The 26463-nt window shown below is 52.3% G+C and overlaps 1 protein-coding gene across 2 annotated transcripts in view; it reads left to right on the forward strand.

Moving 5' to 3' along the window:
- SMURF1 (SMAD specific E3 ubiquitin protein ligase 1) overlaps positions 1-23599 on the forward strand; it is a 92679-nt gene extending 69080 nt beyond the window's left edge. The window contains exons 7-18 of one of the 2 annotated variants that reach the window (XM_084762930.1): positions 778-1019; positions 2550-2634; positions 3826-3972; positions 5621-5819; positions 8132-8235; positions 12914-13028; positions 14608-14786; positions 15693-15830; positions 16744-16864; positions 17555-17756; positions 19088-19163; positions 20535-23599. In XM_084762930.1, the coding sequence (XP_084619056.1) occupies positions 778-1019; positions 2550-2634; positions 3826-3972; positions 5621-5819; positions 8132-8235; positions 12914-13028; positions 14608-14786; positions 15693-15830; positions 16744-16864; positions 17555-17756; positions 19088-19163; positions 20535-20634 (1708 nt within the window). In that variant the 3' untranslated portion in view covers positions 20635-23599. Of the gene's footprint in view, positions 1-777; positions 1020-2549; positions 2635-3825; positions 3973-5620; positions 5820-8131; positions 8236-12913; positions 13029-14607; positions 14787-15692; positions 15831-16743; positions 16865-17554; positions 17757-19078; positions 19164-20534 lie in introns of both variants that reach the window. The other variant, XM_084762931.1, reaches the window with a different exon arrangement.
- Positions 23600-26463: the final 2864 nt, after the last annotated feature.

The following is a 26463-nucleotide window of genomic DNA, read 5'->3' on the forward strand; positions in this document are numbered from 1 at the left end:
GCCATCTCCTCAGGCCCTGGATGTTAATAGTGATTTATAAGGCAGTTAGACATTTGAACATTGGCTTGTGTTTGATTTGCGGCGGTGGTGGTGTTCATCTGCAATAATGGGGCGGTCACTGTCTTCCTAAAAAGAAATGACTCTGTGCTAAAATGTGTCCAGGTAGAATGGTATGTGGTAAAGTGCCGGGATTGGGCTGACGGTGGCCTCGTGGGGGGAGGAATGGAGAGCAGCCTGGTGACACCGCCGGAACTGGCTGCTGCCCCCCGACAGAGGCCCATTGTTCTGGTCCTTCACGTCGTGCATGTATTTGAAAATTTTCAATATGAGGTGGTTTTTTTTTTTTAAGTATTTGATCATAAGGGGAAGTGACTCATTAAGGTGAATTGTTTTTTGAACTGCTGGAGGGAGAGTTAGAAAGCACTTAGACTCATAGTCTTCTATGGAACCGCGAATTCCATCCTCAAGTAAAATAACAAGGAAAAATGGAGCGTTTGGATACAATCAGGAAAAATGAAATGCGGGGAGCACCTGCTGCTTCTCCTAGGCCATCAGCAGCTGCACCTCAGGTGCCTCCACTGGCGCTCTGAGGCCTGGTTCGCTCTGGCCTCCTGTTCCTCGTCAGGGTCCCTCTCTCATTGGACACTCTGAGTATCATGAAACTTAGCATTGGGAACACTGTTCCTCGTTAAAGGGATATAAAGCAAACGCGTGTGACCTTTGAGTGTGTCTTGTGACCTTTCGTGATGTGTCCACACCTGCTCTGCCCCCTTCCAGAACAGTGTATGAGGACTCAGGCCCCGGAAGGCCACTCAGCTGCCTCATGGAGGAACCTGCCCCATATACAGACGGCACCGGTGCAGCAGCCGGAGGTGGCAACTGTCGGTTTGTGGAGTCTCCAAGCCAAGACCAGAGACTCCAGGTACAACGACTCCGAAATCCTGAGATTCGAGGGTCCCTACAGACGCCCCAGAATCGACCACATGGCCACCAGTCACCGGAGTTGCCTGAAGGCTATGGTGAGTGTCTTAGTTTGTTCCCTGTTGCTGTGCTATACACTGTGACTCAAAGTAATGGGGGAGGAAAGAGTTTGCTCAGGCTTATCAGCCGTAGCTGTAGCTGTCACTGAGGGCAGGCAGCGTAGGAACTGCAGCAGGCACTGAAGCGGAAGCCATGGAGGAGTGCTGCTGCTGCTGCTTGCTCCTCACGGCTCGTCCACCCTGCTTGCTTGCTTTTTTTGTTTTGTTTTTTTGAGACAGGGTCTCAGTCTGAAGTCCTGGCTGGTTTAGAAACTCACTATGCAGACCAGCCTGGCCTTGAACTCAGAGCTCCACCTGCCTCTGTCTCCTGAGTGCTAAGACTAAAGACATGTGCCACCATGCCTAGTCTCACCTGCTTTCTTATGCCATCCAGGACCATCTGCCCAGTGGACTGGGCCATCCCAAGTTAATCATTAATCAAGAAAGTGCCCCACAGACTGGCCTACAGGCCAATCTGATGGAGGCATTTTCAAGTATCCTGTGCACCACTGCTAGTGGCCTTGCTGTGCCTTTCATGGCTGTGACATTGGATGGCCCTGGCCACATGTGCATGGGAAAGCTGTAATGAACTCTGGAGCAGGCATCCTTTTTCTCTGTGGAGAGGCCACCTGGAAATGCTAGCTACATCTACACCAGAGAGACAAGGCAGTGTGAAGAAAGCAAGTAACTCACGGTGGTCTGAGATTTGGGCATGGAAGGGACGTCACGGGATGGAGTGAGCAGAGCCACGTGGCTTCGGTGGAGTGAAGGGCCAAGAGGGGGTGTTGACCACAGCAGCAGACCACCCAGGTGCACACACATTAGGAGGTGGAAGGTTGTGTCTGTGGCAGAAGTGGGTTGAGGCATCTGCTCCAGGGTGGCTCAGTGAGGGAAGGCCTAGGAGAAACGGGTTCTCCCCAAACATGGGGACAGAGTGGACTTGAAGCCAGCCACAGCCTTACAGTTCTGTTCTCGGTGATCATAAAGAGTGTTGAAAGAAGCAGGTACATGAGGTGCACACTTGCAGACATGTACAGGGGTGCACACCTGTGTTCACACCACTGAGGGTGTCAGACAGGTACAGGGGTGCACACCTGTGTTCACACCACTGAGGGTGTCAGACAGGTACAGGGGTGCACACCTATACACTACTGAGGATGCTAAAGCAGGAGAATCATGAGTTCAAGGCCAGTTTGGGCTACATCACAAAACCTGTGTCAGAACACCAGCATACGTACATACGTGCATACATACATACATCATACATAATATAACTTAAAAATAAAAATCTTAGGAGTCTGAAAGTGTTTAATCCCAGCACTTGGGAGGCAGAGGCAGGTGGATCGCTGTGAGTTCGAGGCCAGCCTGGTCTACAAAGTGAGTCTAGGACAGCCAGGGCTACACAGAGAGACTCTGTCTCGAAAAACCAAAAAAAAAAAAAAAAAAAAAAAAAAAAAAAAGAATCTGAAAGTGGGATTAGAGTAGAAACCGAGGTGGAATTTACTTACACAAATCTCCTTTCTCACGCAGAGCAAAGGACAACAATACAGGGACAAGTTTACTTTTTGCACACACAGACTGGAGTCAGCACATGGCACGACCCCAGGATCCCCAGGTAGGCCTCACAGGCCTGAGGAGCCAGCCCCGCTCTGGGAAGCTAACAGTGCAGCACTGTGGGAGGGGAGATGGAGGCTGGGACTTGCTGGGCAGGGGCGAGCGTGGGGGAGAGCAGAAATATGGTGGGCCCCGGTCGCTGTTGAAGATGGCCACGTGGCCACCTACTGTGGTGTCTGTCTGTCTGTCTGTCTGTCTGTCTGTCTGTCTGTCTCTCTCTCTATATATATATGTTTTTGTAAGTGTATAAACTTCCATGATAAAAAGTTAAAACAGGAAAGATAAAGACTCAGTCACCCATTTTCTCTTCTGCTTTGCTGCCCCTCTTGCTTCAGTCCCTTGGGGACCATTCCGGGGGGACATGAGGCTTTTCTATATGAATGCCTTCTACAAGGCCATACATCCGAGCCCAGGTCAGAGAGCTCCCGCCCCACCCCGTGCCAGAGTTAAGTTTCTTTCCTTCCTTGCTATTTCCCTTTTCTGTTCCCTTCTCCAGTAGCATTACTCCCTAAGAGACCTTGGGTAATGCTCATTTCCTTTTTATTCATAATTTGTTCCCCTCAAAAAGCAGCTTCCCATCTCTGCTGTTGAATTGAGTACTCAGGGTCTGCCATTTGCATGGGAGTATTACCTGCAAATGAATGAGACCCCTCTTGGTGTGCATCGGTAAGAAATAACAGGTCCCCTCTGCCTGGATCATAGTGAAGTTATCAAGGGACCAGAAGCAAAAGCACTTGCTGAACGTGGGGAGGCCTTGTTGTAGGCCGTCATGCCAGTGCGGGCATGCTCTGTCCTCCCCAGTCTTGAAAGTGTGGGGGCCTTAGAAGCTTTTCAGTGGAGGAATCTTTGCTACACCAAACATCTGGTTGCTTTGATTTGTGATTCCCAAGAGCTTACGGACAGAAGTCAGGTGCTTCCTGCTAGTCTGTCCCTCTGTTGTGTAAGAAAGGTTGTCCCTGGGGTAGCCTCCGCTCCTGTGGTGGACATAGACTCTCGAGGGTTGTGCTCTTACTAGCCAGGCGTGGCTGCTGTTTGTAGGCCAGAGGCTTGCACGTACTGGGCTTGGCACGAGTAGCAGTGTGACGGGACGTGAGCGCCTTGCTGGGAAACCCCTGTGGCTGCTGGCGCTGGCCTCGGTCTTACTCCTTGGTTTTCAGTGGGCTAAAGCTCTCTGTATGTTCTGTTTTGCTAGAGACCTTAACAGTGTGAACTGCGATGAACTCGGGCCGCTGCCTCCAGGCTGGGAAGTAAGAAGTACAGTGTCGGGAAGAATCTATTTTGTAGATCACAATAATAGGACAACCCAGTTTACAGACCCGCGGCTTCACCACATCATGAAGTAAGACCTTAGCATCTTTGCTGGCCTCTTTACTTTATAATTGGATGCTTCCTTGCAGCAACGTTGGTGTTAGGCAGGGGGTGGAGCGAGCGCTCGGCAGTGGTGTGGGTGTGTGCAGAGGCCATGGTCAATGTCGAGTTCTTCCTCCATCGTTCTCTACCCTAATTTTTGAGCAGGGTGACCTGGAACTCACCCCTTTGGCTTGTCTAGCTGTCTAGCAAGTCCCGGGATCTGCCTGCCTCCACCCCCACCCCACCCCCACCCCCCACCCCCGGCACCACTAGAGTTTTTACTTAGGTGCTGGGAATCTGAATTTAAGTCCTCGTGCTCACAAAGCAAGCACTTGACTTCCCGAAGCCATTCGCTCAACCCCACAGGAATAATTTTCTTAATGTATCTCCTGTAGTGTTTGCTTGATGGTGGGCACGAGGAAAACAAGGCAGACATTTGAACAGTGACACAGCTTAATAAGCCTGGAGATTAGCATAACCATTCCTAAGGCTAGCTCGTTGCTGGTGTCCTTTCCCTCCAAGCAGCCTGAGTGAAAATCCCCGAGATGCCGGCAGGAAGAGATTCTCCAGCAGCACATTCTATAAAGCCCTGCTGTACGGGGGCTGCTGCTTGCTGCAGGCTTTCCCGTGCCTGGCATTCCTGCCTCGGAAGTGGGTGTGATCGTTTGTGCCACCCGTAGTCAGTAGTCCACAGACACAGCCTCACACATAACTCTGCAGTGTGGCTGGCCTTAGTGGCAAAACTTGAATAAAGCAAAATGGCATGCTGTCCCTAGTGGCCCAAGTCCTGTCACTGATCTTCGTTCTTAGCTTGATCAGAACGAGGTGTGGGTACCACTGGGTGTCACGGGTCGTTTATGTTTCCCTCCTGGCCTGCCCCCCAGTGACCTCCTGTGACAGTCTCCTGCCAGCCTCATTGCATCCCTGCCAAGGCCCTTCCAAGGGCGTACTAGTTGGCATCAGTGACATACATAGATGCCTGACACACAGTGACAATTTCTGTCATAATTTTCAGTAATCATATAGCAGATTGTATTAGTCAGGTTCTCTAGAGGAACAGATTGATTAATCTGTGGTCCAGCTAATCCAGCCATTGTCCAAGAATCCAGGAGCTGGTCAGTCCATGAGGCTGGTGCCTCAGTATATGCTCAGTCTATGCGGGATCCTGAAGAAAGTAGGCATTAATTGCCAGTGAGGGAAATGGACTCACCAGGGCAAGAGCAAGCAGGCAAAGAGAGCGACCTTTCCTTCTTGTGTCCTGTATCTAGGCTGCCACCAGAAGGTATGGCCCAGATTAAATATGGATCTCCCACCTTCAAGGATCTGGATTAAAGCTCGTATCTCCCCACTTTACAGATCCAGATTAGAAATGGATCTTTCTACCTCAAATGACCTAATTAAACCAAAAAACAAAACCTTCTAGGTGTGCCCAGCCATTTGGGTTGTAGTTCATCCCTGTAGTAAAGTTGACAACCAAGAATAGCCATTGCATAGATAAATGACTGCTGGGAATTGGGGTGTCTCTGTATTTGTACCCCAGACTAGCAGTATCATTCATCGGAGCAGTCCTGTCATTAGAAGTGTGTGCTGGGGTTTAGTGTGGCCTGCCCAGTGACGGCTGTGTCTCTTTTTTGCAGTCACCAGTGCCAACTCAAGGAGCCCAGCCAGCCGCTGCAGTTGCCCAGCGAGGGCTCAGTGGAGGACGAGGAGCTGCCTGCCCAGAGATATGAGAGAGATTTAGTCCAGAAGCTCAAAGTTCTGAGGCACGAGCTCTCTCTTCAGCAGCCCCAAGCTGGTCATTGCCGCATAGAAGTTTCCAGAGAAGAAATATTTGAGGTAAAGAATTACATCTTGCTAAACCGTGTAGCCCCATGGAGAAACACGCACGGGGCGGGGTGGGGGGTGTTGTGTCAGGTGAGCTGTGTTTGCCACCTTGGTGGACTCGATGCTTTCTGCTTGGTATTCCAAGGATCAGTTGTACTGATTTGTTTCTGTTGTTCAATATTTTATTATAGCTAGGTGTAGTAGCACTTGCTTTTTATCCCTGTACTAGGGAGGCAGGGGCAGGTGGGTCTTCATGAGTTTGAGGCCAGTGTAGTCTATATAGTGAGTTCCAGGACAGCCAGGGTTACACAGTGTGACCCTGTTTCAAAAAAAAAAAAAAAGGCCTGTTTCCATCAGGGGTCGTCATTATGCACGGCTCTGCTGCACTGTTCTCGGCCTGTCTCGCGCAGCCTCTGCCCCCCACTTTCTTCCCTCCCATAGTCTTCTTGTTTCCCTAAAGTTTCGCTTCTGCTTAAATATGTGTATGATTTTAGATATCTATAAAATTTAGGAATCCAGTAAATGAGAAAAAAAAGCCCACATATTTTTCTAGGACAGGCTTAATTTACTCTCTGTGATTATCTCCATTGGCTTCCATTTTCCCTCCAAAGATAGAGCTTAATTCTACACATAAGAAAGATTCCGGTGCCTGTGCCGCCACATGTTCTTTGTGCACTCCCCTCTCGTTGGACACCTGGCTGGGTTGCATGATTCCGCTATGGAGAACAAGCATGGATGACTGTGGAACCCATGGAGCCCTCTGAAGTCCATACATGCACATTGTAATCCAGTCGTAGTTTGTTGAGAAACCTCCAGACTGACTTCTAGGGTGGCTGGATACTTCGCACTCCCACCCGCTGTGTATGAGCATTTCCCTTTGTTCACATTCTTAATAGCGTTTATTTATTTTCTTACTGCCTACTGTTCCGACAGGAGTGAAATGGACTCCCTGTGTAGTTCTTTTTGAGTTCCCTGTATAGTGTATGTATGAGTCCTCTGAGATGAGTACAGCTAGCAAATATTTTTCCCCCTGAGGGGTCACTTTTCTTGTGTAGTGAGATGCAGGGCTTGTCAGGACCAAGGCTCGTGCTGAGCGGAATTGTCTCTGACAGCAGTGCTGAGTGCTCAGTGGCTTCTGTGCAGAAGCTGGTCACTTGGGGCTGGGTTCCTAGGTGGCCATGAGCAGATGTCCATCATTTCTCAGCCTGGGTGTTCTCCTCACACACACTCATTCCTTCCAGAGTTTCAGCTGAGGCGCTTCCTTCTCAAGACAGTGTGTGGCCATTTAGCCTGGTCTTGTCTCTTAAGAGAAGGAAGGAAAGTGGTTCTGTCCCCTGCCAGTTCCTGGCAGTCAAAATCTCAACATGGTTAGGGCTTTCTGCACAAGAAAGTGGCTCATGAGGTAGAGCTGTGTTTGGGCTTCACCCTGCCCACTTATGTGGAGACACTTGGCAGAAACCATCAGAGGCAGTTTACCTGTTTGGACAACTTGGTGAGCACCTATCTCAAAGTTGTAAAAACAAAAAGGGGCTGGGATGTTGCTCAGCAGCAGAGCACCTGCCTAGAATCCCCCAGTGAGGGGCTGGGGTGTGGCTCAGTGGTAGAGCACCTGCCTAGAATCCCCCAGTGAGGGGCTGGGGTGTGGCTCAGTGGTAGAGCCCCTGCCTAGAATCCCCCAGTGAGGGGCTGGGGTGTGGCTCAGTGGTAGAGCCCCTGCCTAGAATCCCCCAGTGAGGGGCTAGGGTGTGGCTCAGTGGTAGAGCACCTGCCTAGAATCCCCCAGTGAGGGGCTAGGGTGTGGCTCAGTGGTAGTGCACCTGCCTAGAATCCCCCAGTGAGGGGCTGGGGTGTGGCTCAGTGGTAGAGCACCTGCCTAGAATCCCCCAGTGAGGGGCTGGGATGTGGCTCAGTGGTAGAACTCCTGCCTAGAATACCCCAGTGAGAGGCTGGGGTGTGGCTCAGTGGTAGAGCCCCTGCCTAGAATCCCCCAGTGAGGGGCTGGGGTGTGGCTCAGTGGTAGAGCCCCTGCCTAGAATCCCCCAGTGAGGGGCTGGGGTGTGGCTCAGTGGTAGAGCCCCTGCCTAGAATCCCCCAGTGAGGGGCTGGGGTGTGGCTCAGTGGTAGAGCACCTGCCTAGAATCCCCCAGTGAGGGGCTGAGGTGTGGCTCAGTGGTAGAGCCCCTGCCTAGAATCCCCCAGTGAGGGGCTGGGGTATGGCTCACTTGTAACACTTGTCTAATATGTTGAAGTACATGGGTTCCATCCATCCCATCCTCAGCCCCCCAAACAAAATCTTTTCTCTGAACCATGGCTTTGATGTGTAGGAGTCATATCGCCAGATCATGAAGATGCGGCCGAAAGACCTCAAGAAGCGCCTGATGGTGAAGTTCCGAGGGGAGGAAGGCTTGGACTATGGTGGAGTGGCACGGTGAGTTACTATCCATCTCCTTTCCCACGAGTCTCAGGCCACTGTGGCTGCATTTCAGGGGAGCTATTTGCCCCTCACTTCCCAAGTGGCACAGTGGAGCAGGGCTGGAGCATGCCCTGCTCCACTGCCCACATTCGCACGGGCACCCAGCTCCTCCTGCTGACTTGAGCTCCTGATGTCACCAGTTAGAAAATGGGTGATTGTCCCTTTGTTTACCTGGCATAGTCAGGATTAAACTCTTAAGCACACTCCTTCACCTCATGAATCGGAGCACAAGGGCCGCTCCTGAGCCTGACATGGAGGCAGATGGGGTGGGACCCACGTGTAAATTCTACTTGTCCCCAGGAAAATTTACAAGATGCTGGCATTCTGGTTGGACTAATTAAAGTAAATTTTAAAAGAATAATGAAAGCCTGTCTTTCCTGCCCAACTCTTTTCACTTTTCAGACAAGGGCTTCTTAAGTCTCCAAGTTTGTCCTAAGAGGCTTGTGGTATCATCCAGGCAGATGGCACCATCCGAGTTCAGGGATCTGGTCACAGCCATGGATGCTGGGCAGCAGTGGGGAAGGGATGAGCGTCTGCTGTAACATTGGCCTCTCTTCAGTCCTCCATGTCTGCCACTCAAGCTCTCTGAAACACTTTTCTTTTTAAAGACATTCTGACTTTATGTGTGGGTGTTTTGACTCCCTGTGTGTCTATGCACCATGGACATGCAGTACCTACTGACGCCAGAAGAGGGCATCAGACTCCCCTGGAACTGGGGTTACACATGGTTTTGTGAGCTGCCATGTCGGTGCTGCGAATCAAACCCAGGTAACCTGCAAGACCAGTCAGTATTCTTAACCACTGAGCTATCTCTCCAGCCCCTCTACTTTTAAATCACAGAATAATATTTAGCCCTTTACAGTTGGATTCGTGTGTGGAGTCCATGTTTTCTCTTGTGTTGTTTCTCCACATACTCCTCCCCATTTACCCTGCCCCAGAATTCACTACAGAGCATAGACTGGTCTAAAACAAAAGTGATCTTTCAGCCTTAACCTCTCGAGTGCTGGAATTACAGATATGAACCACCACACGTGGCTTCTTTTAAAAATTAGGCTTTTATCTTCCATGCCCCATAAATTAAAAAATGCCCCAGGACACCAAAGGCAGCCATCTCCTTAAAGGCCTGGTCTGTCCATGGCTCTCCAGCCTGAGCATCAGTATGAGCTTCCTCTGCTTCTGGGTCAGACCCTTGACATTGGGATCCCAGCCTCTTCTTTCTTGACTTCTCCCCTGTGCGGTGTAAATTTTCTTCTGTCTGTGCCCCTAACAGTGGCTGCATGGTGAGGAACTTTGTTTAGCTCATGGCCAGATCTCTAGCTCCAGAGTGGCTCTGATCCCAAGCTCCCAACTCTGTACATTCCTACTGTGCACAGAAGTCGCACTTTCTCACAGCTCCCCCCCTGCTCACAGCTCCCCCCCTGCTCACAGCTCCCCCCCTGCTCACAGCTCCTCCCCTGCTCACAGCTCCCCCTCCTGCTCACAGCTCCCCCTCCTGCTCACAGCTCCCCCTCCTGCTCACAGCTCCCCTCCTGCTCACAGCTCCTCCTCCTGCTCACAGCTCCCCCTCCTGCTCACAGCTCCCCCTCCTGCTCACAGCTTCCCCCCTGCTCACAGCTCCTCCTCCTGCTCACAGCTCCTCCTCCTGCTCACAGCTCCTCCTCCTGCTCACAGCTCCCCCTCCTGCTCACAGCTCCCCCTCCTGCTCACAGCTCCCCCTCCTGCTCACAGCTCCTCCTCCTGCTCACAGCTCCTCCTCCTGCTCACAGCTCCTCCTCCTGCTCACAGCTCCCCCTCCTGCTCACAGCTCCTCCTCCTGCTCACAGCTCCTCCTCCTGCTCACAGCTCCTCCCCTGCTCACAGCTCCCCCTCCTGCTCACAGCTCCTCCTCCTGCTCACAGCTCCTCCTCCTGCTCACAGCTCCTCCTCCTGCTCACAGCTCCTCCTCCTGCTCACAGCTCCCCCCCTGCTCACAGCTCCTCCTCCTGCTCACAGCTCCCCCTCCTGCTCACAGCTCCTCCTCCTGCTCACAGCTCCCCCCCTGCTCACAGCTCCCCCCCTGCTCACAGCTCCCCCTCCTGCTCACAGCTCCCCCTCCTGCTCACAGCTCCTCCTCCTGCTCACAGCTCCTCCTCCTGCTCACAGCTCCTCCCCTGCTCACAGCTCCCCCTCCTGCTCACAGCTCCTCCTCCTGCTCACAGCTCCTCCTCCTGCTCACAGCTCCTCCTCCTGCTCACAGCTCCTCCTCCTGCTCACAGCTCCCCCTCCTGCTCACAGCTCCTCCTCCTGCTCACAGCTCCCCCCCTGCTCACAGCTCCCCCCCTGCTCACAGCTCCCCCTCCTGCTCACAGCTCCCCCCCTGCTCACAGCTCCCCCTCCTGCTCACAGCTCCTCCTCCTGCTCACAGCTCCCCCCCTGCTCACAGCTCCCCCCCTGCTCACAGCTCCCCCTCCTGCTCACAGCTCCCCCCCTGCTCACAGCTCCCCCCCTGCTCACAGCTCCCCCCCTGCTCACAGCTCCCCCTCCTGCTCACAGCTCCCCCCCTGCTCACAGCTCCCCCCCTGCTCACAGCTCCCCCCCTGCTCACAGCTCCTCCCCTGCTCACAGCTCCCCCCCTGCTCACAGCTCCTCCTCCTGCTCACAGCTCCCCCTCCTGCTCACAGCTCCTCCTCCTGCTCACAGCTCCTCCTCCTGCTCACAGCTCCTCCTCCTGCTCACAGCTCCTCCTCCTGCTCACAGCTCCTCCTCCTGCTCACAGCTCCTCCTCCTGCTCACAGCTCCTCCTCCTGCTCACAGCTCCTCCTCCTGCTCACAGCTCCTCCTCCTGCTCACAGCTCCCCCCCTGCTCACAGCTCCCCCCCTGCTCACAGCTCCTCCTCCTGCTCACAGCTCCTCCTCCTGACAGCCTTTACCTTAATTCTCTTCTGTCTCTTCCCTTTTTTCTCTCTCCTTTCTGCAGTGTTTCCTTACCTTATCTCCCAGTGCTTGGAGGTGAGGCAGTGTTTTTAAGCTACTATATAACACAGTCATTTATTGAATTCCATTCTAGTCAAGTATGAAATGAGGAATTTAATGCATTAATGCATAGTTAAGTCTTCTCACTGGAGAGCCTCCCATCAGCCTCCCGAGCATGCTGTAGGAATTGCATGTACTCACTAGTCACCAGCTCCGGGGTCTTGGTAGTGACCTAGGTGCTGGGTGCAAGTGCACACCATGCATGTTCTCAGCCCCACAGTCACGTACTCGTAACCCGATGAGGGACATTGTGCTTAGAGAAGCGCACAAGGGCAGGGAAGCACATTTTTGGCAGACAAGACCAAGGAGGTCCCCTAGTCCTTAGAGGACGCACAACAGAAAGTCCAGATGGGAGAGCATCAGTCTTGCCAATTTGGTCTGACATGTCTGTGTATCTTTTGTGTATCTCCATCACTTCCTTGTACTGATGATTTTGATCTAACCTCTCTCTGTTTGAAGGAGTAAGAAACTCCACAGTAAAACTTGAGGCTGTTGTCTCGAGGTCTATCCATTTGGAAAGTGCTTTGCCCCAAGTACCTGCAGGATTGAACCCTTCCCATAGCACAGTGCCTCACAGCCCTTAATTGTGTTTCCAGCAAAAGTAGTTATTGCATTTTGCTGATTTTGATTTGGAATTTTTAAAAAAAATAGTAGAGTGATTCAAGCATTAAAGGAATGTAGAAAATAAACTAGCCAATGTATTCCTGCCAGATTTCTGAAACTCTTAGCGTTCTCCAATGCCTTTAGATTCATCTAGTTGGCTTTGGTTTTGGTTTTTACATTACACAGTGATGAGCGGCTGAGGAGATGCTTAGTCTGTAGCGTGTCTGCCCTGAAGGCGTGAGGACCTGAGTGCCAGCCTCAGAGCCCACACACGCCCCACACAGGCCATGTGTCCGTGACCCTGCAGCTGGGGAGGCGAGACAGGAAATTACCAGGACTCACTTGCCAGCCTGCCTCAAAAAACAGCCTGGAGAGCGATCAGGGACGACATATGAAGTCAACCTCTAACCTTCACATGAACACATTCACATAAACATGTGTACACACATACAAATAAAATTCCAAAAATGAAAGTGGTCCATGCGGCATGGTCCAGAGTAAGAATTCAGCTGGAACCTAGCAGGGTATAGTTGGCCACACAGTCTCTGCTTCCCGGGAGCTTGAAGCATTCCCCTATCAAACTCTTTACTGGAGAGTGCTTAGAAGTTGGAATGGGCAGTGGTGGTGCAGGTCTTTAATCCCAGCACTTGGGAGGCAGAGGCAGGTGGATCTCTGTGAGTTCAAGGCCAGCCTGGTCTACAGAGTGAGCCCAGGACAGCCAAGGCTACACAGAGAAACCTTGCCTCAAAAGAAAAAAAAAAAAAGAAACTGGAACTGGAGAGATGGCTCAGCAGTCAAGAGCACTTGCTGCTCCTGCAAAGGATCTCGCCTAGGTTCCCAGGACCTACATGGCAATTCACATCCTCCTGAAACTTCAGCTCCAGGGGATCTGATGCCCTCTTCTGGCCTTCTTTGGCATTGCACGCATGTAGCATACATTTTCATGTACTTAAAAAAAAAAAAAAAGTATGAAACCGATACTGTTAGCCCATGTGAGCTCTGTTGTTATTGTTCCCAGGGAGTGGCTGTATTTGTTGTGCCATGAAATGTTGAATCCGTATTATGGACTCTTCCAGTATTCCACGGACAATATTTACACACTGCAGATCAACCCAGACTCTTCTATCAACCCTGTGAGTATTACAGTGAGGACTGAGGAGTCCAGCTGGAGATGCTGAGGAGAACTCAGGGCAGGGGTGGGGACCACTTAACTTGCCAGACCTGATTCCATCCCAGATTCCAGCCAAGTTCAGATGCAGGGCCCGCTCTCTGCAGGGGAGGGATGTGGATCTGAGCTGCTCTGTCCCCAGCACTTTACCTTTGAGGAACTCTGATTTGGTGGTAGATCATACCCCTTTGACTGTCATATTAAGAGCTAGGTTGCCAAGTCTGTACTCTGGTCAAAAATGGAAAAGGCCCATAATTCAGCATGTGGTAGATATAAGAGACACACCCAAGGGTGGGTCTGAAACCATGGGGGACTTCTGTGGGACCACAGCCAGTGTCACAAGGCCACAGAGTTGAAATCAGGGTCAAGCTCTACTAGAGAATTTAAATACGAATAGACCTGTGGTTGGGAGAATGGCTCAGCCACACAAGCATGAAGACCTGAGTCAGACTGCAGAACCCACACAGAAAGTCTGATGTGCCTGAGCGTAGTGACACACACTTTAATTCCAGCTCTTGGGAGGTAGAGGCAGCCATATCTCTGAGTTAGAGCCCAGCCTGATCTACAGAGTGAGTTCAAGGACAGCCAGGGCTATGTAGAGAAACTCCATCTTAAAACTCCAAACAAAGCTGGGCGCAGTGGTGCATGCCTGTAATCCCAGCACTCAGGGAGGCAGGCAGATCAACAATGCCTGGTTCCAGGCCAGCCTGGTCAACAAAGCAAGCCCAGGCCAGCCAGGGCTACAGAAAGAAGCTATCTCAAACAAAAACCAAAAACAATGCCCGAAGCCAGGCATGGTGGCGTATGCAGTAGGGAGGTGGAAATGGGTGATCCCTGGAACTGGATGGCTGGGCAGCTAACCTGTAAGATCCAGGTTCAGTGAGAGGTCCCGGCAGAAAGTGGGCAGCACCTGAGGAATCAAGGTGACCCTGAGCTTTGCTGCGCACACACATGTGCACTTGCACATACTAACATGCACAGACACCACACATGCACAGACACACAGTGTGAGTAAACCTTTCCTCAGCCTGGGAGTGGAGTTCTGACATGTGTTCTGAGGTGGCTGTGACTCCGGGCTGGAATCGGACACATGAGCCTTGTCTGCCTCAGCACCACAAGCGCTTGAGGAAGGAGACACACCCTCTCAGTTGTCAGGGCAGCCGCCGTGTGTTAATTTTGTACCAGGCCCCTGCAAGTTAAGTGAAAGTTCTCAGGGAAGATAGCGGACCTCCACATACGGAGTGTTAGGCCAGGGTATGGTGGCACACGCCTATCCTCCCAGGACTCTGAGTGCTGAGGCAGGAGGATTCCCAGTACCAATCCCACCTGAGTTAGAAGTGAGTGACTCCGTAGCTAAATGGCAGCCTTGTCCTGTCTGGCCATGGGTGGTGATGGGCTGCTGAGGATATGTCTTGTTATTTCTCGAGTCAGGGGAAGCCTGTGGGGACTGGATGTCACCTGTGGGTCACCTACCCCACCCCACCCTCCCACCCCGAAGCAGCTCATCCTTGTAATGGCTTGCTGTTGTCTGGTGCCACCTACAGGACCATCTGTCTTACTTCCACTTTGTGGGTCGCATCATGGGTCTGGCTGTGTTCCATGGACACTACATAAACGGGGGCTTCACAGTCCCGTTCTACAAGCAGCTCCTGGGAAAACCCATCCAGCTGTCGGATCTGGAGTCAGTGGATCCAGAGCTGCACAAGAGCTTGGTGTGGATTCTGTAAGTGTCATCACTCCTGTCCCACAGCCCCAGAGCTCGCAGTGTGTTTGTGCTTTGGGGGGAATAGGAGTGAACTAAAGAGAGTGGCGAAACTATAACAAGGACAAGCATAGCATTGCGATTACAAATTAACAAACCAGGTGTAGCCGAATGTAACTGACTCTGTGTGTGTGTGTGTGTGTGTGTGTGTGAGAGAGAGAGAGAGAGAGAGAGAGAGAGAGAGAGAGAGAGAGAGAGAGAGAGAGAGAGAGAACACACAGCAAGTACTCCCATAGTTTCTCAGGTGATCTGTAGAAGGCAAGAGAAAGTATTAAAACAAAATTAATATTTAGTCACCTTTGCTTTAGAGTTAGCCAAAATGCTTTGCAAGGTAGCAGGAACAGGATGAGCTATGGGTTTGGTGTGTCCCTGTGGAAGAGCCAGGCCCTGAAAAGAGAAAGAGGGGGCTCAAGAGATGGCTCAGAGGTTAAGAGCACTGGCTGTTCTTTTAGAGGTCCTGAGTTCAATTCCCAGCAACCACATGGTGGCTCAGAGCCATCTATAGTGAGATCTGGTGCCCTCTTCTGGCGGGCAAGCACACATGCAGACAGGGTGTTGTATACATAATAAATAAAATAAATCTTAAAAAAAAAAAAGAAAGAAAGAAGAAAAGAGAAAGAGGCCTTATTTTCCTGGCTTCTGTCATTTTGACTCAGCTGCCTCTTCACAGCATCCTCCCATACTAATTGCCCCTAGAGCCTTATGTCCCATGGTGTCATAGGATGATTGAGTGACACCCCCAGGGAATGGGAGTCACAAAGTCAGGGGCAGAACCTGAGCTGGGCCCGCCAGCTACCCAGCACAGGCCTCTCCAGCCCCCTAGGAATCCCTGGCACAGGCCTAACCAGCGTTTGCCTGTGTCCACAGAGAGAATGACATCACGCCAGTGCTGGACCACACCTTCTGCGTGGAGCACAATGCTTTCGGGCGGATCCTTCAGCATGAACTGAAACCCAATGGTAGAAATGTCCCCGTCACTGAGGAGAATAAGAAAGAATACGTCCGGTAATATGCAGGGCTGGCTTCCGTGGGACAGCCCAGATCTGGGTGCAGAGGTGCCAAGCTGGGGTCAGCAGCGGTAGCTGCCAGTGTGTCCAAGGACTCCACTACAGTATCTCAGCGCCAACCTGAGGGGCATTTACATGCATTAGCCATTCAGAACTGTGGGTGTGTCATACTGTCAAGCGCACCTTGCAGACCCAATTGGAAATCTTGGCAGTCCTGGCAGGTCTCACTAATCCCTTTTGCCTTTTTTAGTAGAAAACCAGAATGTCAGGACTGGTTCGTTTTTAACTTGACATAAAGGCTGGGTATGTGGTATGTGATGCAGAGCTGTAATTCCTGCACTTGGGAGGCTGACACAGGAGACCAGCCTGGGCTACGGAGACCCGTTATTCAGGATGAGCGGGGAGAGAAGAACAAAGGGGACAGATAAAGCCAGATAGGATAGGACAGACCTTAATCCCAGCACTCAGAAGCTACAAATCAGTGGGATTCCAGGCCAGCCTCTAGGAGAGCCGGTTCAAGACCAGCCTGGGCTACATGAATGACGCCTTGTCTCAAAAGGGGCTGGAGTGATGACTTGGCTGTACTTGCCGCTCTTCCAGAGGACCTGCACCCACATGGTGGCTCGTAACTGTCTATAACTGCACCTCCTCTTCCGGCCTTCACAGGCACCAGGCACACACTTAATGCAGATATGCAGGGAAAGCATGCATGTGCTTAAAATAATCATTAAAGATAAGACCAGATGCATAAACTAAGCTACCAGGGGAGGCGGGGGCAGGCTGGTGTCCACTCAGCAGGTTCTAACCTTAACCTCATACCTGCTGTCACAGCTGCTCCAGCCACTGTGGGGACAGTGCGTGCGTTCATGGTCCCGCCCCAGTTACTTGAGTTGTATGGCTTTTCCCCTCAGGTTGTATGTTAACTGGAGGTTTATGAGAGGGATTGAAGCGCAGTTCTTAGCGCTGCAGAAAGGCTTCAATGAACTCATTCCCCAACACCTCCTGAAGCCCTTTGACCAGAAGGAGCTAGAGGTAAGTGCTAGGCCCCGGCTGGCCTCTGTGGGGAGGGAGACTGAGGCCACCTGAACTGCCTCGTCACACACTGGGAGGAGGCTGTCCCCTTGCGAGCAGTGGCTGAATCTTCCTGAATAGTTCCAGGTGTCCGTGCCTTGGATTTTTGGCATCTCTAGCCCTTATCTTGGACCCGGCCTCGCTCAGGCCAGTTCTCTGCTCTCCACTCTGGCTATTAATAGACTAAGAACATGTCATTGTCATAGACTTGGACAGTGACTCATTCATCCCTCGCCAGCTCTGCCTGGTGCCAAGTGGCCTGAGCCTTCCATCTTGTCCTCATAGCCAGCTGCACACTGTGACGCTGAGGGCTTCAGAGGGGAGCGTCTCTGTGTGAGGCAGTGAGTCGCCAGCAAGCTCTTAAAGTGGAGAGCATGCTCCAGGACCCCTCATCCCACGTGGCCTTTGGGGTTCTCTCCCTGCCGGCCATTTCCAGTCACTCTTCCCTGGTGCAGAGCAGCCTTACGCCTGTGGGTCTGGGATGTTGCCCACTGGCAGCAGTGTGCCAGACTGTGCCGCCAGAGGTGGCTGCTGGGCTTTGGGAGTTGCACTGTCAGTGCTTCCTGAGTGTCGGGAGTCGTGGAGGAGGGGGGGGTGGGGGCGGTGTGTTAGGCGGTGTAGGTGTGACCCCTGCCTGGTCCCTTTCCCCAGCTGATAATAGGTGGACTGGATAAGATAGACCTCAACGACTGGAAGTCCAACACAAGGCTGAAGCACTGCGTGGCCGACAGCAACATTGTCCGGTGGTTCTGGCAGGCGGTGGAGACCTTCGATGAGGAGAGGCGGGCCAGACTTCTGCAGTTCGTGACGGGCTCCACGCGCGTTCCTCTCCAAGGCTTCAAGGCTCTGCAAGGTGACTGACGTGGAGTCAGGGCCACTCCCTGGGGGTGTGTAGCTGCTGTGTTCTGTCCCAGGCTTCAGAAGCAAGCACTGAAATGTGGGCCATTCCACCAGAGAACGATGGTAGCCAGTTTTCTCATAACAAATGCTTAGTCCTGGGGTGCCTGGCAGGGGTGGGGGGGGGGTCACACCGGTGCCCCCTGTGGGCCTATGGATCCCATGTTCTCTAAAAATCTAAGAGTAGGAGGGTGTTCACAAACCAACATGGGTGCCCCTGAGCCTTGAGCGACAGCCTACCACCACCCTATAGGGGCAGGTGGAGGTCAGGGGGAGAGCCCTAGAGCTTAACTACTCTGGAGCTGCTGCAAGTGTGGAGTCCTCCTGGCCTTGAGGGACTGAACGTGACCTTATTTTCATAGGCAAGCCTGTAGGTGACTCTGCGGGAGCAACAGGGCTCCCTGCCCAGCACCCTGACTCTGGAGTCTTCACCTTGCCCTAGCATGGCTGCTAGTACTTGGCTAAGCCTGGGCTTGCTGCTTCTCCCCACACCAAGTGGGTGGGCGGAGCAGGGCCTGCTGCCCCTCATGCACCATGGTGCACTGCAGCACACTGAAGACATGGGCGTTATTCTCTGCCCGCTAAAGAAAAAACGGGTTCAGTAGTGAGTTGTGTAGGGGTTCAGATGTTTGTGACCCCACACCCCTCTTTCCTCATCTCACTAACCGCCCCCCGCCCCCCCAGCTGGTGTGTTTGCTAAACGTTCCCATTGAGAAAAACCCTTCTGTCACAAAGCTCTTTCTAAAATTCTCCAAGACCAGACAGGGGCGTGGGTGTGACCCAGGGTTGGGAACAGAGTCCCCATCCAGTCCCGGAGTGGCTGGTCCCCTGGGAAGGAAGAACGAATGCTTCCTAGAGCAAGGGCTTCACCTGGAGGCGCAGGCCAGGTGCTGGGTGACTGTGAGGCACCAGGGTCAATCTTCCCAGCCCAGCAGGCCACACTGCCCATCCTGCTGCTCTCAGCACGGCTTGGCCCCGCTTTGAGGAGTGTGTAACCCACCTGTCAGCACAGAGCATGTCCTGGCCGCTGTAGCTGCAGCAGCAGGAGGAGGCTAGGAACAGCCACAAGCATCCAGGAGACCAAAGTCCAGTGGCTTGTGTTTCCCGTCAACTAAAGTGCAGGGACAAACCAGTCTCTGCCTCAGTGACTCCAAAAGAGAGGTTCCTGGGCAGGCCCTACGTAGGGGCTCAGGAAGGCATCCGGCTGCCCGGGGCCCCCTCCCAGGCACTCCCAGGCTTTGTCTGTGAAGCGCCTTAACTAGAATGTTGTCTTGTAAGGCTCTACAGGCGCGGCAGGGCCCCGGCTGTTCACCATCCACCTCATAGACGCCAACACGGACAACCTACCCAAGGCCCATACCTGGTAAGCTCCCCACTGTGGGCTCATGTGTCGTGTCATCTTCAGTAGAACCTCCGATCACACCCGAGGGTCACACAAGACCGTAATTGACTCAGCAGGTCCCACTGTGTCATTGCTTTTGATGTGATACAGAGCAGTTAAAGCTATAGTGCCTACCACCTAGGGCTGGAAGGCTCATGGATGTCTCTTGGTTGTGTGTGTATGTGTGTGCGTGCGCGCGCGCATGCTCACACACATGTGCCCAGCGGAAAGGGGGAGTCACTGTCTATCTGATCTGTGGCTCCACATTTTTCCTTCTCAGAACTTCATTGACAATATTGTCCACAGTGGATTTGTGTCTTGGTAGTTAAACGATTCTGTCTCAGGGTCATTACCTCTACTTCAGGGTTCAGTTCCCAAGGTTGCTGGGGTGCTCCATGGTAGGACAGAAGGTTCAAACGCTGGCTGTGACCTAATGAAGACGTTTGTAGAGTGAACAGTTTATGTATTGCAGCTGGTGTTCACATCTGCACGATGGGCTAATGGGCTAACACTTTCATTCCCAGGATCATGTAGGACACCCAGGCTGCCTTGCACGGTATGCCATGTGTTCCTGCAGAGTGGGTGTGTGGCTTTGGCCTCTGTCCTTCAGTAACCTAGCATCTCTGGTCTAGATTTTTATTTTTTTTAATTTGAGACAGGGTCTCTCTGCGTAGCCTTGGATGTCCTGGACTCGCTTTGTAGACCAGGCTGGCCTTGAACTCACAGAGATCCACCTGCCTCTGCCTCCCAAGTGCTGGGGTTAAAGGTGTGCGCCACCACGCCAGGCTTCTGATCTAGATTTTTAAAGAGTGTACCCTTCACCCAGTTCCTTACCACCATTCCTGATTGTTCTGTGCCTGTGACTGACTGACAGGCCACAGCTCTTCTCTTTATTGGTTTCTAAAATTACTATAAGATAATAGATGTATCTCTTTGCACAAATACTTAAAATGAGTTTCCCCTAGGTGGTGAGTTTGGGATTCATCTCTCTTTCTAGGATTTGGCGTTGTCTCACTTGTCAGACCCAGCATGCTCTAGCAGGGAACTGACCAACCCCCAGCGGTCGGTAGGGTACCTGATGGTCAGGCCAGTGTGGAGAAATCAGCCAGAGACAGAACGGCGAGCAGGAAGTGTACAGGCTAACATTTTGGTTTTGTAGCTCTTAAGGTTTTGCTGTGGGTTGACTGGAAATACAAAAGCAAAGCAAAAAGAACCTGTGCTGAAAGCTGAAGCAGTGTGTTCTTCCCAGTGGAAGATGACCCTCCCCGTCCTGCGCCGCTGTGCTTGCTCGCAGTGTGTCTGAGGGCCGAGTGACGCCCAGCAGTGACTCTGGCTCCCTCTGTTCTTTTCCAGCTTTAACCGGATCGACATCCCACCCTATGAATCCTATGAAAAGCTCTATGAGAAGCTGCTGACGGCAGTGGAGGAGACCTGTGGCTTTGCCGTGGAGTGACGAGAAGCCAGGGGCTGCAGAGTCTCGCTCACAACCACCAGACCCAAAGCAAATGGCGTCTGCGCGCCTCCCGCATGGCGGGCTGAGGCCTGAGATTCTAGAAACCCGAGGGAAAAGGCTCGTCTCCCTCCTCCTCTGGGGCGGGCAGGCCAGGGGACTTTCACAGGTGGCTCCCACCCATTTATCCTTCCTTTATTACAGTTCACCACCCTCCATCACCCATCCAATAAAACGCAGCCAGGTTTCACCCTCAGCCTCCTGGGCATGGTGGGAAGGCTGTGGTGTCTCCGGGAGTATCGACCCATGATCAGGGCCAAGCTGGGCCCCTGAGGGTTGGGTGTGCATGGTCTCTGTGCCAGCTCTCCCCTCTCAGTGTAGCCTCAAGGCCTCTTTTCAAGTTTTAGCAGCTGCCGATAGCTCAGATCCCAGGCATCACAGGCTGGCAGCCTGTTGCAGGTAGCAGGTGGATTTCGAAGCAGGAAATAAACGCACAGTGTATGCTTGCTGGAATTCCACCATGGCAGGAAGCTCGAGGCAAAATGTGTTTTCTCCTTGGAGAGGTAAAGGAATTGGAGCAGCCTTCATGGAGGCCCAGGCTATTTCTTTTCAGGGTATCCTGGCTGAAAAGATGGTTTTGCACAGGGGGAAAAAAATCTTTAAAAGTCCAATTTGCTGTGTTCTCTACCCAGTTTGAAATTCTCATGTCATGGAGCTAAGCAAAGAATGACCAAAATCAGCCTCAGACCCCTGGGCCCAGCTCTGTGCCTGGGGATCCGGAGGCTCCTGGCTGTCTTGAAATGTTACTGGACTTTTTTTTATATGGGAATTGCTAAGAGCTAAACTAACCGAACAATTTTGTCACCACAGCCACTGGATTGGGACAGCAGGAGAGACTGCTGACCTGGGGTCCCCTGATGCAGCTCCCCAGGGTTGGTGCTATGCACAAAGCAGGGTGTGACGGAGCCTGTGGCAACAGGGTGGGGGCTTTACCTCCCTACATGGCCCTCTCCCCCAGTGGCAACGGTGATGCTAACAGTTCTACTCAATTTGCTTGCTCAGTCTTTGTCTTCTGATGAGCAAGGCCAAAGCCAGCCTAACGCCGCCGTCTCTAACACCACTTCCAATTTGCACAAGTGTTCAGAAGCGTTGACTCTTTCACCAGAGCGGCTGGATTCAGGCAGCTGAAGTCTGGTGAAAGGCAGAGCAGCGGCCATTCTCCATGTGTGGTTTTGTTGTTTTTGTTTGTGGTGGGAGCCAGAACAGGGTAATTCATTAGCAAGACATTTCATGGGTACTGGGGTTCAGGTTCAGCCATGAGTTGGGGTTGTGTGGGGAATGACCAGGACGGTCCTGTTGGGCCACTGGCTTTTGTGTTCTTTTCATTGCTTACCCTCAGGCTGGGGGGTGGGGAAGTGTCTTCCCTCCCGTCCCTGCTGCTTCTGTCCAGTGCACTCTGGAAGCAGTTTTGAAGTGACCGGCGGTGGCCGGATTCACAGGTCCCACGCACCCCCTCACCCGAGGTTTGTCCAGCTTGGTGGCCACTGGCACTATAGAGTGTGACTTAGCTGCACTCTGGTTGCAGTGCAAGGTCCGCAGACAGAAAGGATGCTAGGTACCCTCGTCGCACAAGGGCTGGATCCGTCCCACCTCCCAGGCCAGCCTGGGGCCTTATTCGTCTCTCGATTGTCTGCCTTGCCCCAATAGGGCTTCTGTGTTTCGTCCACCTTCGTGCTTCTGAGGGCGTTCCAAAACCCGGCTCCCTCAGGACTCAGAGTTTTAAAAAAAATGTGAGGAAGCCTGTGCCCTAAGTTGTAACCAGTCCATGGGAAGCAGCCAGACCCTGCAGAGTGACACTCTTTCTGAAGGTTAGAAACCCTGCCTGTTGCCATCGCGGTGTCCCAGGCTGCAGTGATGAAGGAAACCAGGGTCCTGTGCTTGGGAGATGTGCTGTCGAAGTGTCAAGTCACAGCGTTCCTGCTGCTGGAGCGATGGGGGACAAGCCTTAGGAGTCCCCTGTCAGCTTTCCTTTGAGGAAGAGCCAGAGGTCGGGCCCTCAGGGGCACACATCCCACCCACTAAGGCTTCTAACCGTCTTTCTGCTCGCGTCGCCTGTGGGTTCCTCCCGTGGCCACTTCCGAGTGTCACAGCCTCCCCCAGATGTCTGTTCTGCGCAGCACTGTCCTCTGTTGGTGCCGCTGCACTTCCTTGTCCGTCTACCGTGGTTAGGCCCTTCTGAAGCTCCTCAAAGGACACTGCGTGGCCGGCCCACGGCAAAGCTCCTGGTTGCCCTGCTTTGGGTCTGGGTGAAGCCCTTTCCTCGATTGTCATCCCTTCTGGTGGCCCCAGGCGATCCACTGTCACCACGTCACCCAGATGCTTCAGGGGCCCTGCTCTCCAGGCTCCCCTCACCAGCGGCCCGCAGCCACACTCAGGGATGCAGCAACACCACTCTGCTCCGCAGTGCTCCAGAGAGGAAGTGCCCGGCTGCAACAGTGGGGAGGCAGCGCGCCGCAGCCTCTTGCTTTCTGTTGGGAGACTCTGCCACAAGATGGGATGTTGACCCCTACCTTGGCTTGGCCACATGGTCAGGTTCAGGATAGGTGGACCTTGGACTGGCCTTCTGCAGAGAACATGCCCCACCCGACTGCAGCAGGTAGAGGGCCACCTGGCAGCCTTCTGAAACAGTGTGGATTTTTAAATGTGTTTATAATGTATTCTAATTTATTTTGTAAGGTCCTGTTTGAAGTGCTGCTGCTGCCCTAGTTGCTCTCCCAGTTTTTATTGCCATTTACTTGTGACAGTTGTACACTAATGTTCTGTTTTATGTCGGAATCGAAAGTATTTAAAGAAATGCTAGTTCTATTTAATGCAGTTGTGGAACCAGCTGGAAACAGGAAACATGACTGTAGAGCAGGCTGGACCCGGGAGGTCATTTTGTTACATATGCAATAAACTCACAACTTTACTTTTTTTTCTTTTTCCATCTGTTACTTTGATGTGGAGACAAGATTCTAGCGTATTTAATTTTACAAGCAATAAAGTCCAGCCTCCAAGAAAACAAGGAAAAGCTAGAACTTGGGGGGAAACAAATGAAAATATGAGTGCTAACCGGATGTAGTAGATGATACAGTTCAGTCTGTCCCTACCGCGTTGGACTTGAGGTGGCAGCTGGTGAGCCAGCCCCTTGTAAGCTCTCCTCTGCTTTGCTTATTTTGAATAAGGCTGCCCAGAATATAGGTGTACAAACAGGTTAGAATCCATATCACAGTAGAACTGTTGGGTCAGCATACCCCATGTTAACTTTTTGAGGACCCTTCCTACTGCAGATGCTTGTCATAAAACTTAAGACATTGTGGTAAACTTGTCCTGAATCAAAAATACCATTCACTCACCTGTGAGATGGTGCCACATCTCCTGACACCCCCCGTGGAGTTGGGTTGCAGCTAGTTTAGTCGGAACACTAAGCCCTGCTCCTTCCCAGAAGGTACTTGGTCTCTTCCATCTCTGCAAGAAAATGGAACAGACTGTGTGCCTTGAGCTCAACAGACTTCCCTCGAGATTGTGCGCATCTGAGAAGTGCACTGTCAGGTCCCATCTGCATCTGTGGGAGCCGCACCCCGACTCTCAGCATCAGCGGTGCTTCCTTGCTGTGTCCTCACACGGCAGCAGCAGTTGAGGGGCCCTGAGGTTTTCCATGAGGATCCTACCTTAGGACCCAGTCACCTCCCAGGGCTCACCTGCCAAGACCGTCATTGTAAAGGTTGAAACTTCAAGACAGGAATTATGGTGGGGGGCGGGGGCACACAAAACCCATAGCCGTGAGGCTCTTGCTTCATCAAGAGCATCCCAGGGACAGAGTGGCAGGCTGGTGTCACTTACCACTTGCTATCTCTATGCAGGGAACGCTGGGGGCAGTGTCCTCAGCCATCGGGGTCTTAGGCCTGCAGTTCACAGCTGGAGATGACATGGTCACTGCGCCTGGAAAACCCAGTGACTACAGTTGACTGTAGAGGGGAGAGGCACATGCCCAGGAGGGCCAGAGAACATGTCTTGGGGAGGCGCTACATGATGGTCTGTTTGACATCTCTACCCAGAACAGCTGGATGTGGAAGTTACTCTGCACACCAGTCTGGGCCAGCTCCCCAGCCAGAGGGGGCCCTGTAGCTGCCACCTTCAGCCCTCTCCATCCTGGCTCTTCCTGGAACAGCTCTGGACTGCGGCAGTCCCGCTTGGTGATTAGACCCTACCCATCCGAGTACCCACAATGCCACAGTCACCCATAATACTTCCTTCCCATTCCACCCCGCTGTTCTTCCTGGGCTGTCTTCTGCTGCTTCAGGAAGGGACAGGTTGGGTAACCTGACCCTAGACTGCCAACTCTACCCCTAATGGCCTGTCCTTGCCCAGCAGTGAAGACACCCTTAACCTGCCTGTCCAGCTTGGTGCTACACATCACTCTGGTCATAGGACCAAGTGTCAGGTGGTGAGAGCGCTGGATGTTCCAGCAAGCCCAGGCCCAATTGCCTGAGACAGCTAAGGAAGATGGTGACAGGATCACCTCTGAATTTTCATTTCATTGAGGAGGCATCAGCAGAGTGTCTGTTATGAAGAGAAGAAATTACACCAATTAGCTTTGTACAAAAACAGTGACCCGGATCATCCCAGCATGAGGGAAGTGGGCGAGGCAGGAGGAGCAAGGGTTAGCCTCAGCTCCATACGGAGTTTCAGCCTGGGTTACAACACACTATCAAAAAAAAAGAAATCCAAGTGTTGGACCGGTGAGACGGCTGCGGTCAGAGTGCCTGGCTGCACAGCCTGATGACCTGAGTCCACTCCCCAGATCCTTCAGTGAAAGGAAAGAACAGAAAACAGCTCCCCGAACACTTGTCTGACCTCTACTCACTCACCACAGCACATGGACATGGACACACACACACACATACAACACAACACAGTAAATAAAGGGCCCTTAAGCATTTACTAGTGTCTAGTAAATATTCAGCAAGTGTTGGCCTTTAAAAAAAAAAATCAGGAACCAGGAGGCCATTACTAGGGCTCCAACTCTGACTAGTGAGCTGGGCTAAGTGGGAAGAGCCCGTGCTGAACAAGTCTAAGGACCCGAGTTCAATCCTGGGAGGCCACGGACTGGAAGGAGAGAGCTGACTGACACAAGTAGTTATCTGACCTCTGCACGCTGCCCATGAACACAAAGATGCCAGGTGGTCCATGCCTTTAATCTCAGCACTCAGGAGGCAGAGGTGGGCAGATGTCTTGAGTGTGAGGTCAGCCTGGCCTATATAAATGAGTACGAGACCTGCCTGAGCTATATGTGTCTAAAGACAAAAACAAAAACCCGCCACCCTAGGCTACACAACAAAACCCTGTCTGAAAAGTCAGATAAGGCAGGCAGATCATTGTGAGTTCGAGGCCAGCCTAGTCTACAAAGTCTAGGACAGCTGGGGCTATTACACAGAGAAACCCTGTCTCGAAAAACCAAAAAAAAAAAAAAAAAAAAAAAAAAAAAAGCCAAATAAGGGATGGCAGGTAAGAGCTGAGCTGATGGCAGACATGAGAAAGTTCATTGAGCCGTCCTGAGTGCTGCCCTCGACCATGCAGTGTCACTTAGGAGCTTAGTTCCTGACTAACAGCCCTTTGGACGGTACTACAGATAACATTCTAATCTGGACTCAGATTCTGGTCTCAGGGAAGCAGCTGCTTTCAAAAGCAGACAGGGAGGAGACAAGTGTGGACAAGCCTACCTACCGCACAAAAGGACGTAGCCGACGGCTGAGCAGCAGGGCCGGGCAGTCAACAGTGGCTTCCATTGTG

Source organism: Acomys minous (assembly GCF_964271855.1).
Source record: "Acomys minous genome assembly, chromosome: 16".
NCBI lineage: Eukaryota > Metazoa > Chordata > Mammalia > Rodentia > Muridae > Acomys > Acomys minous.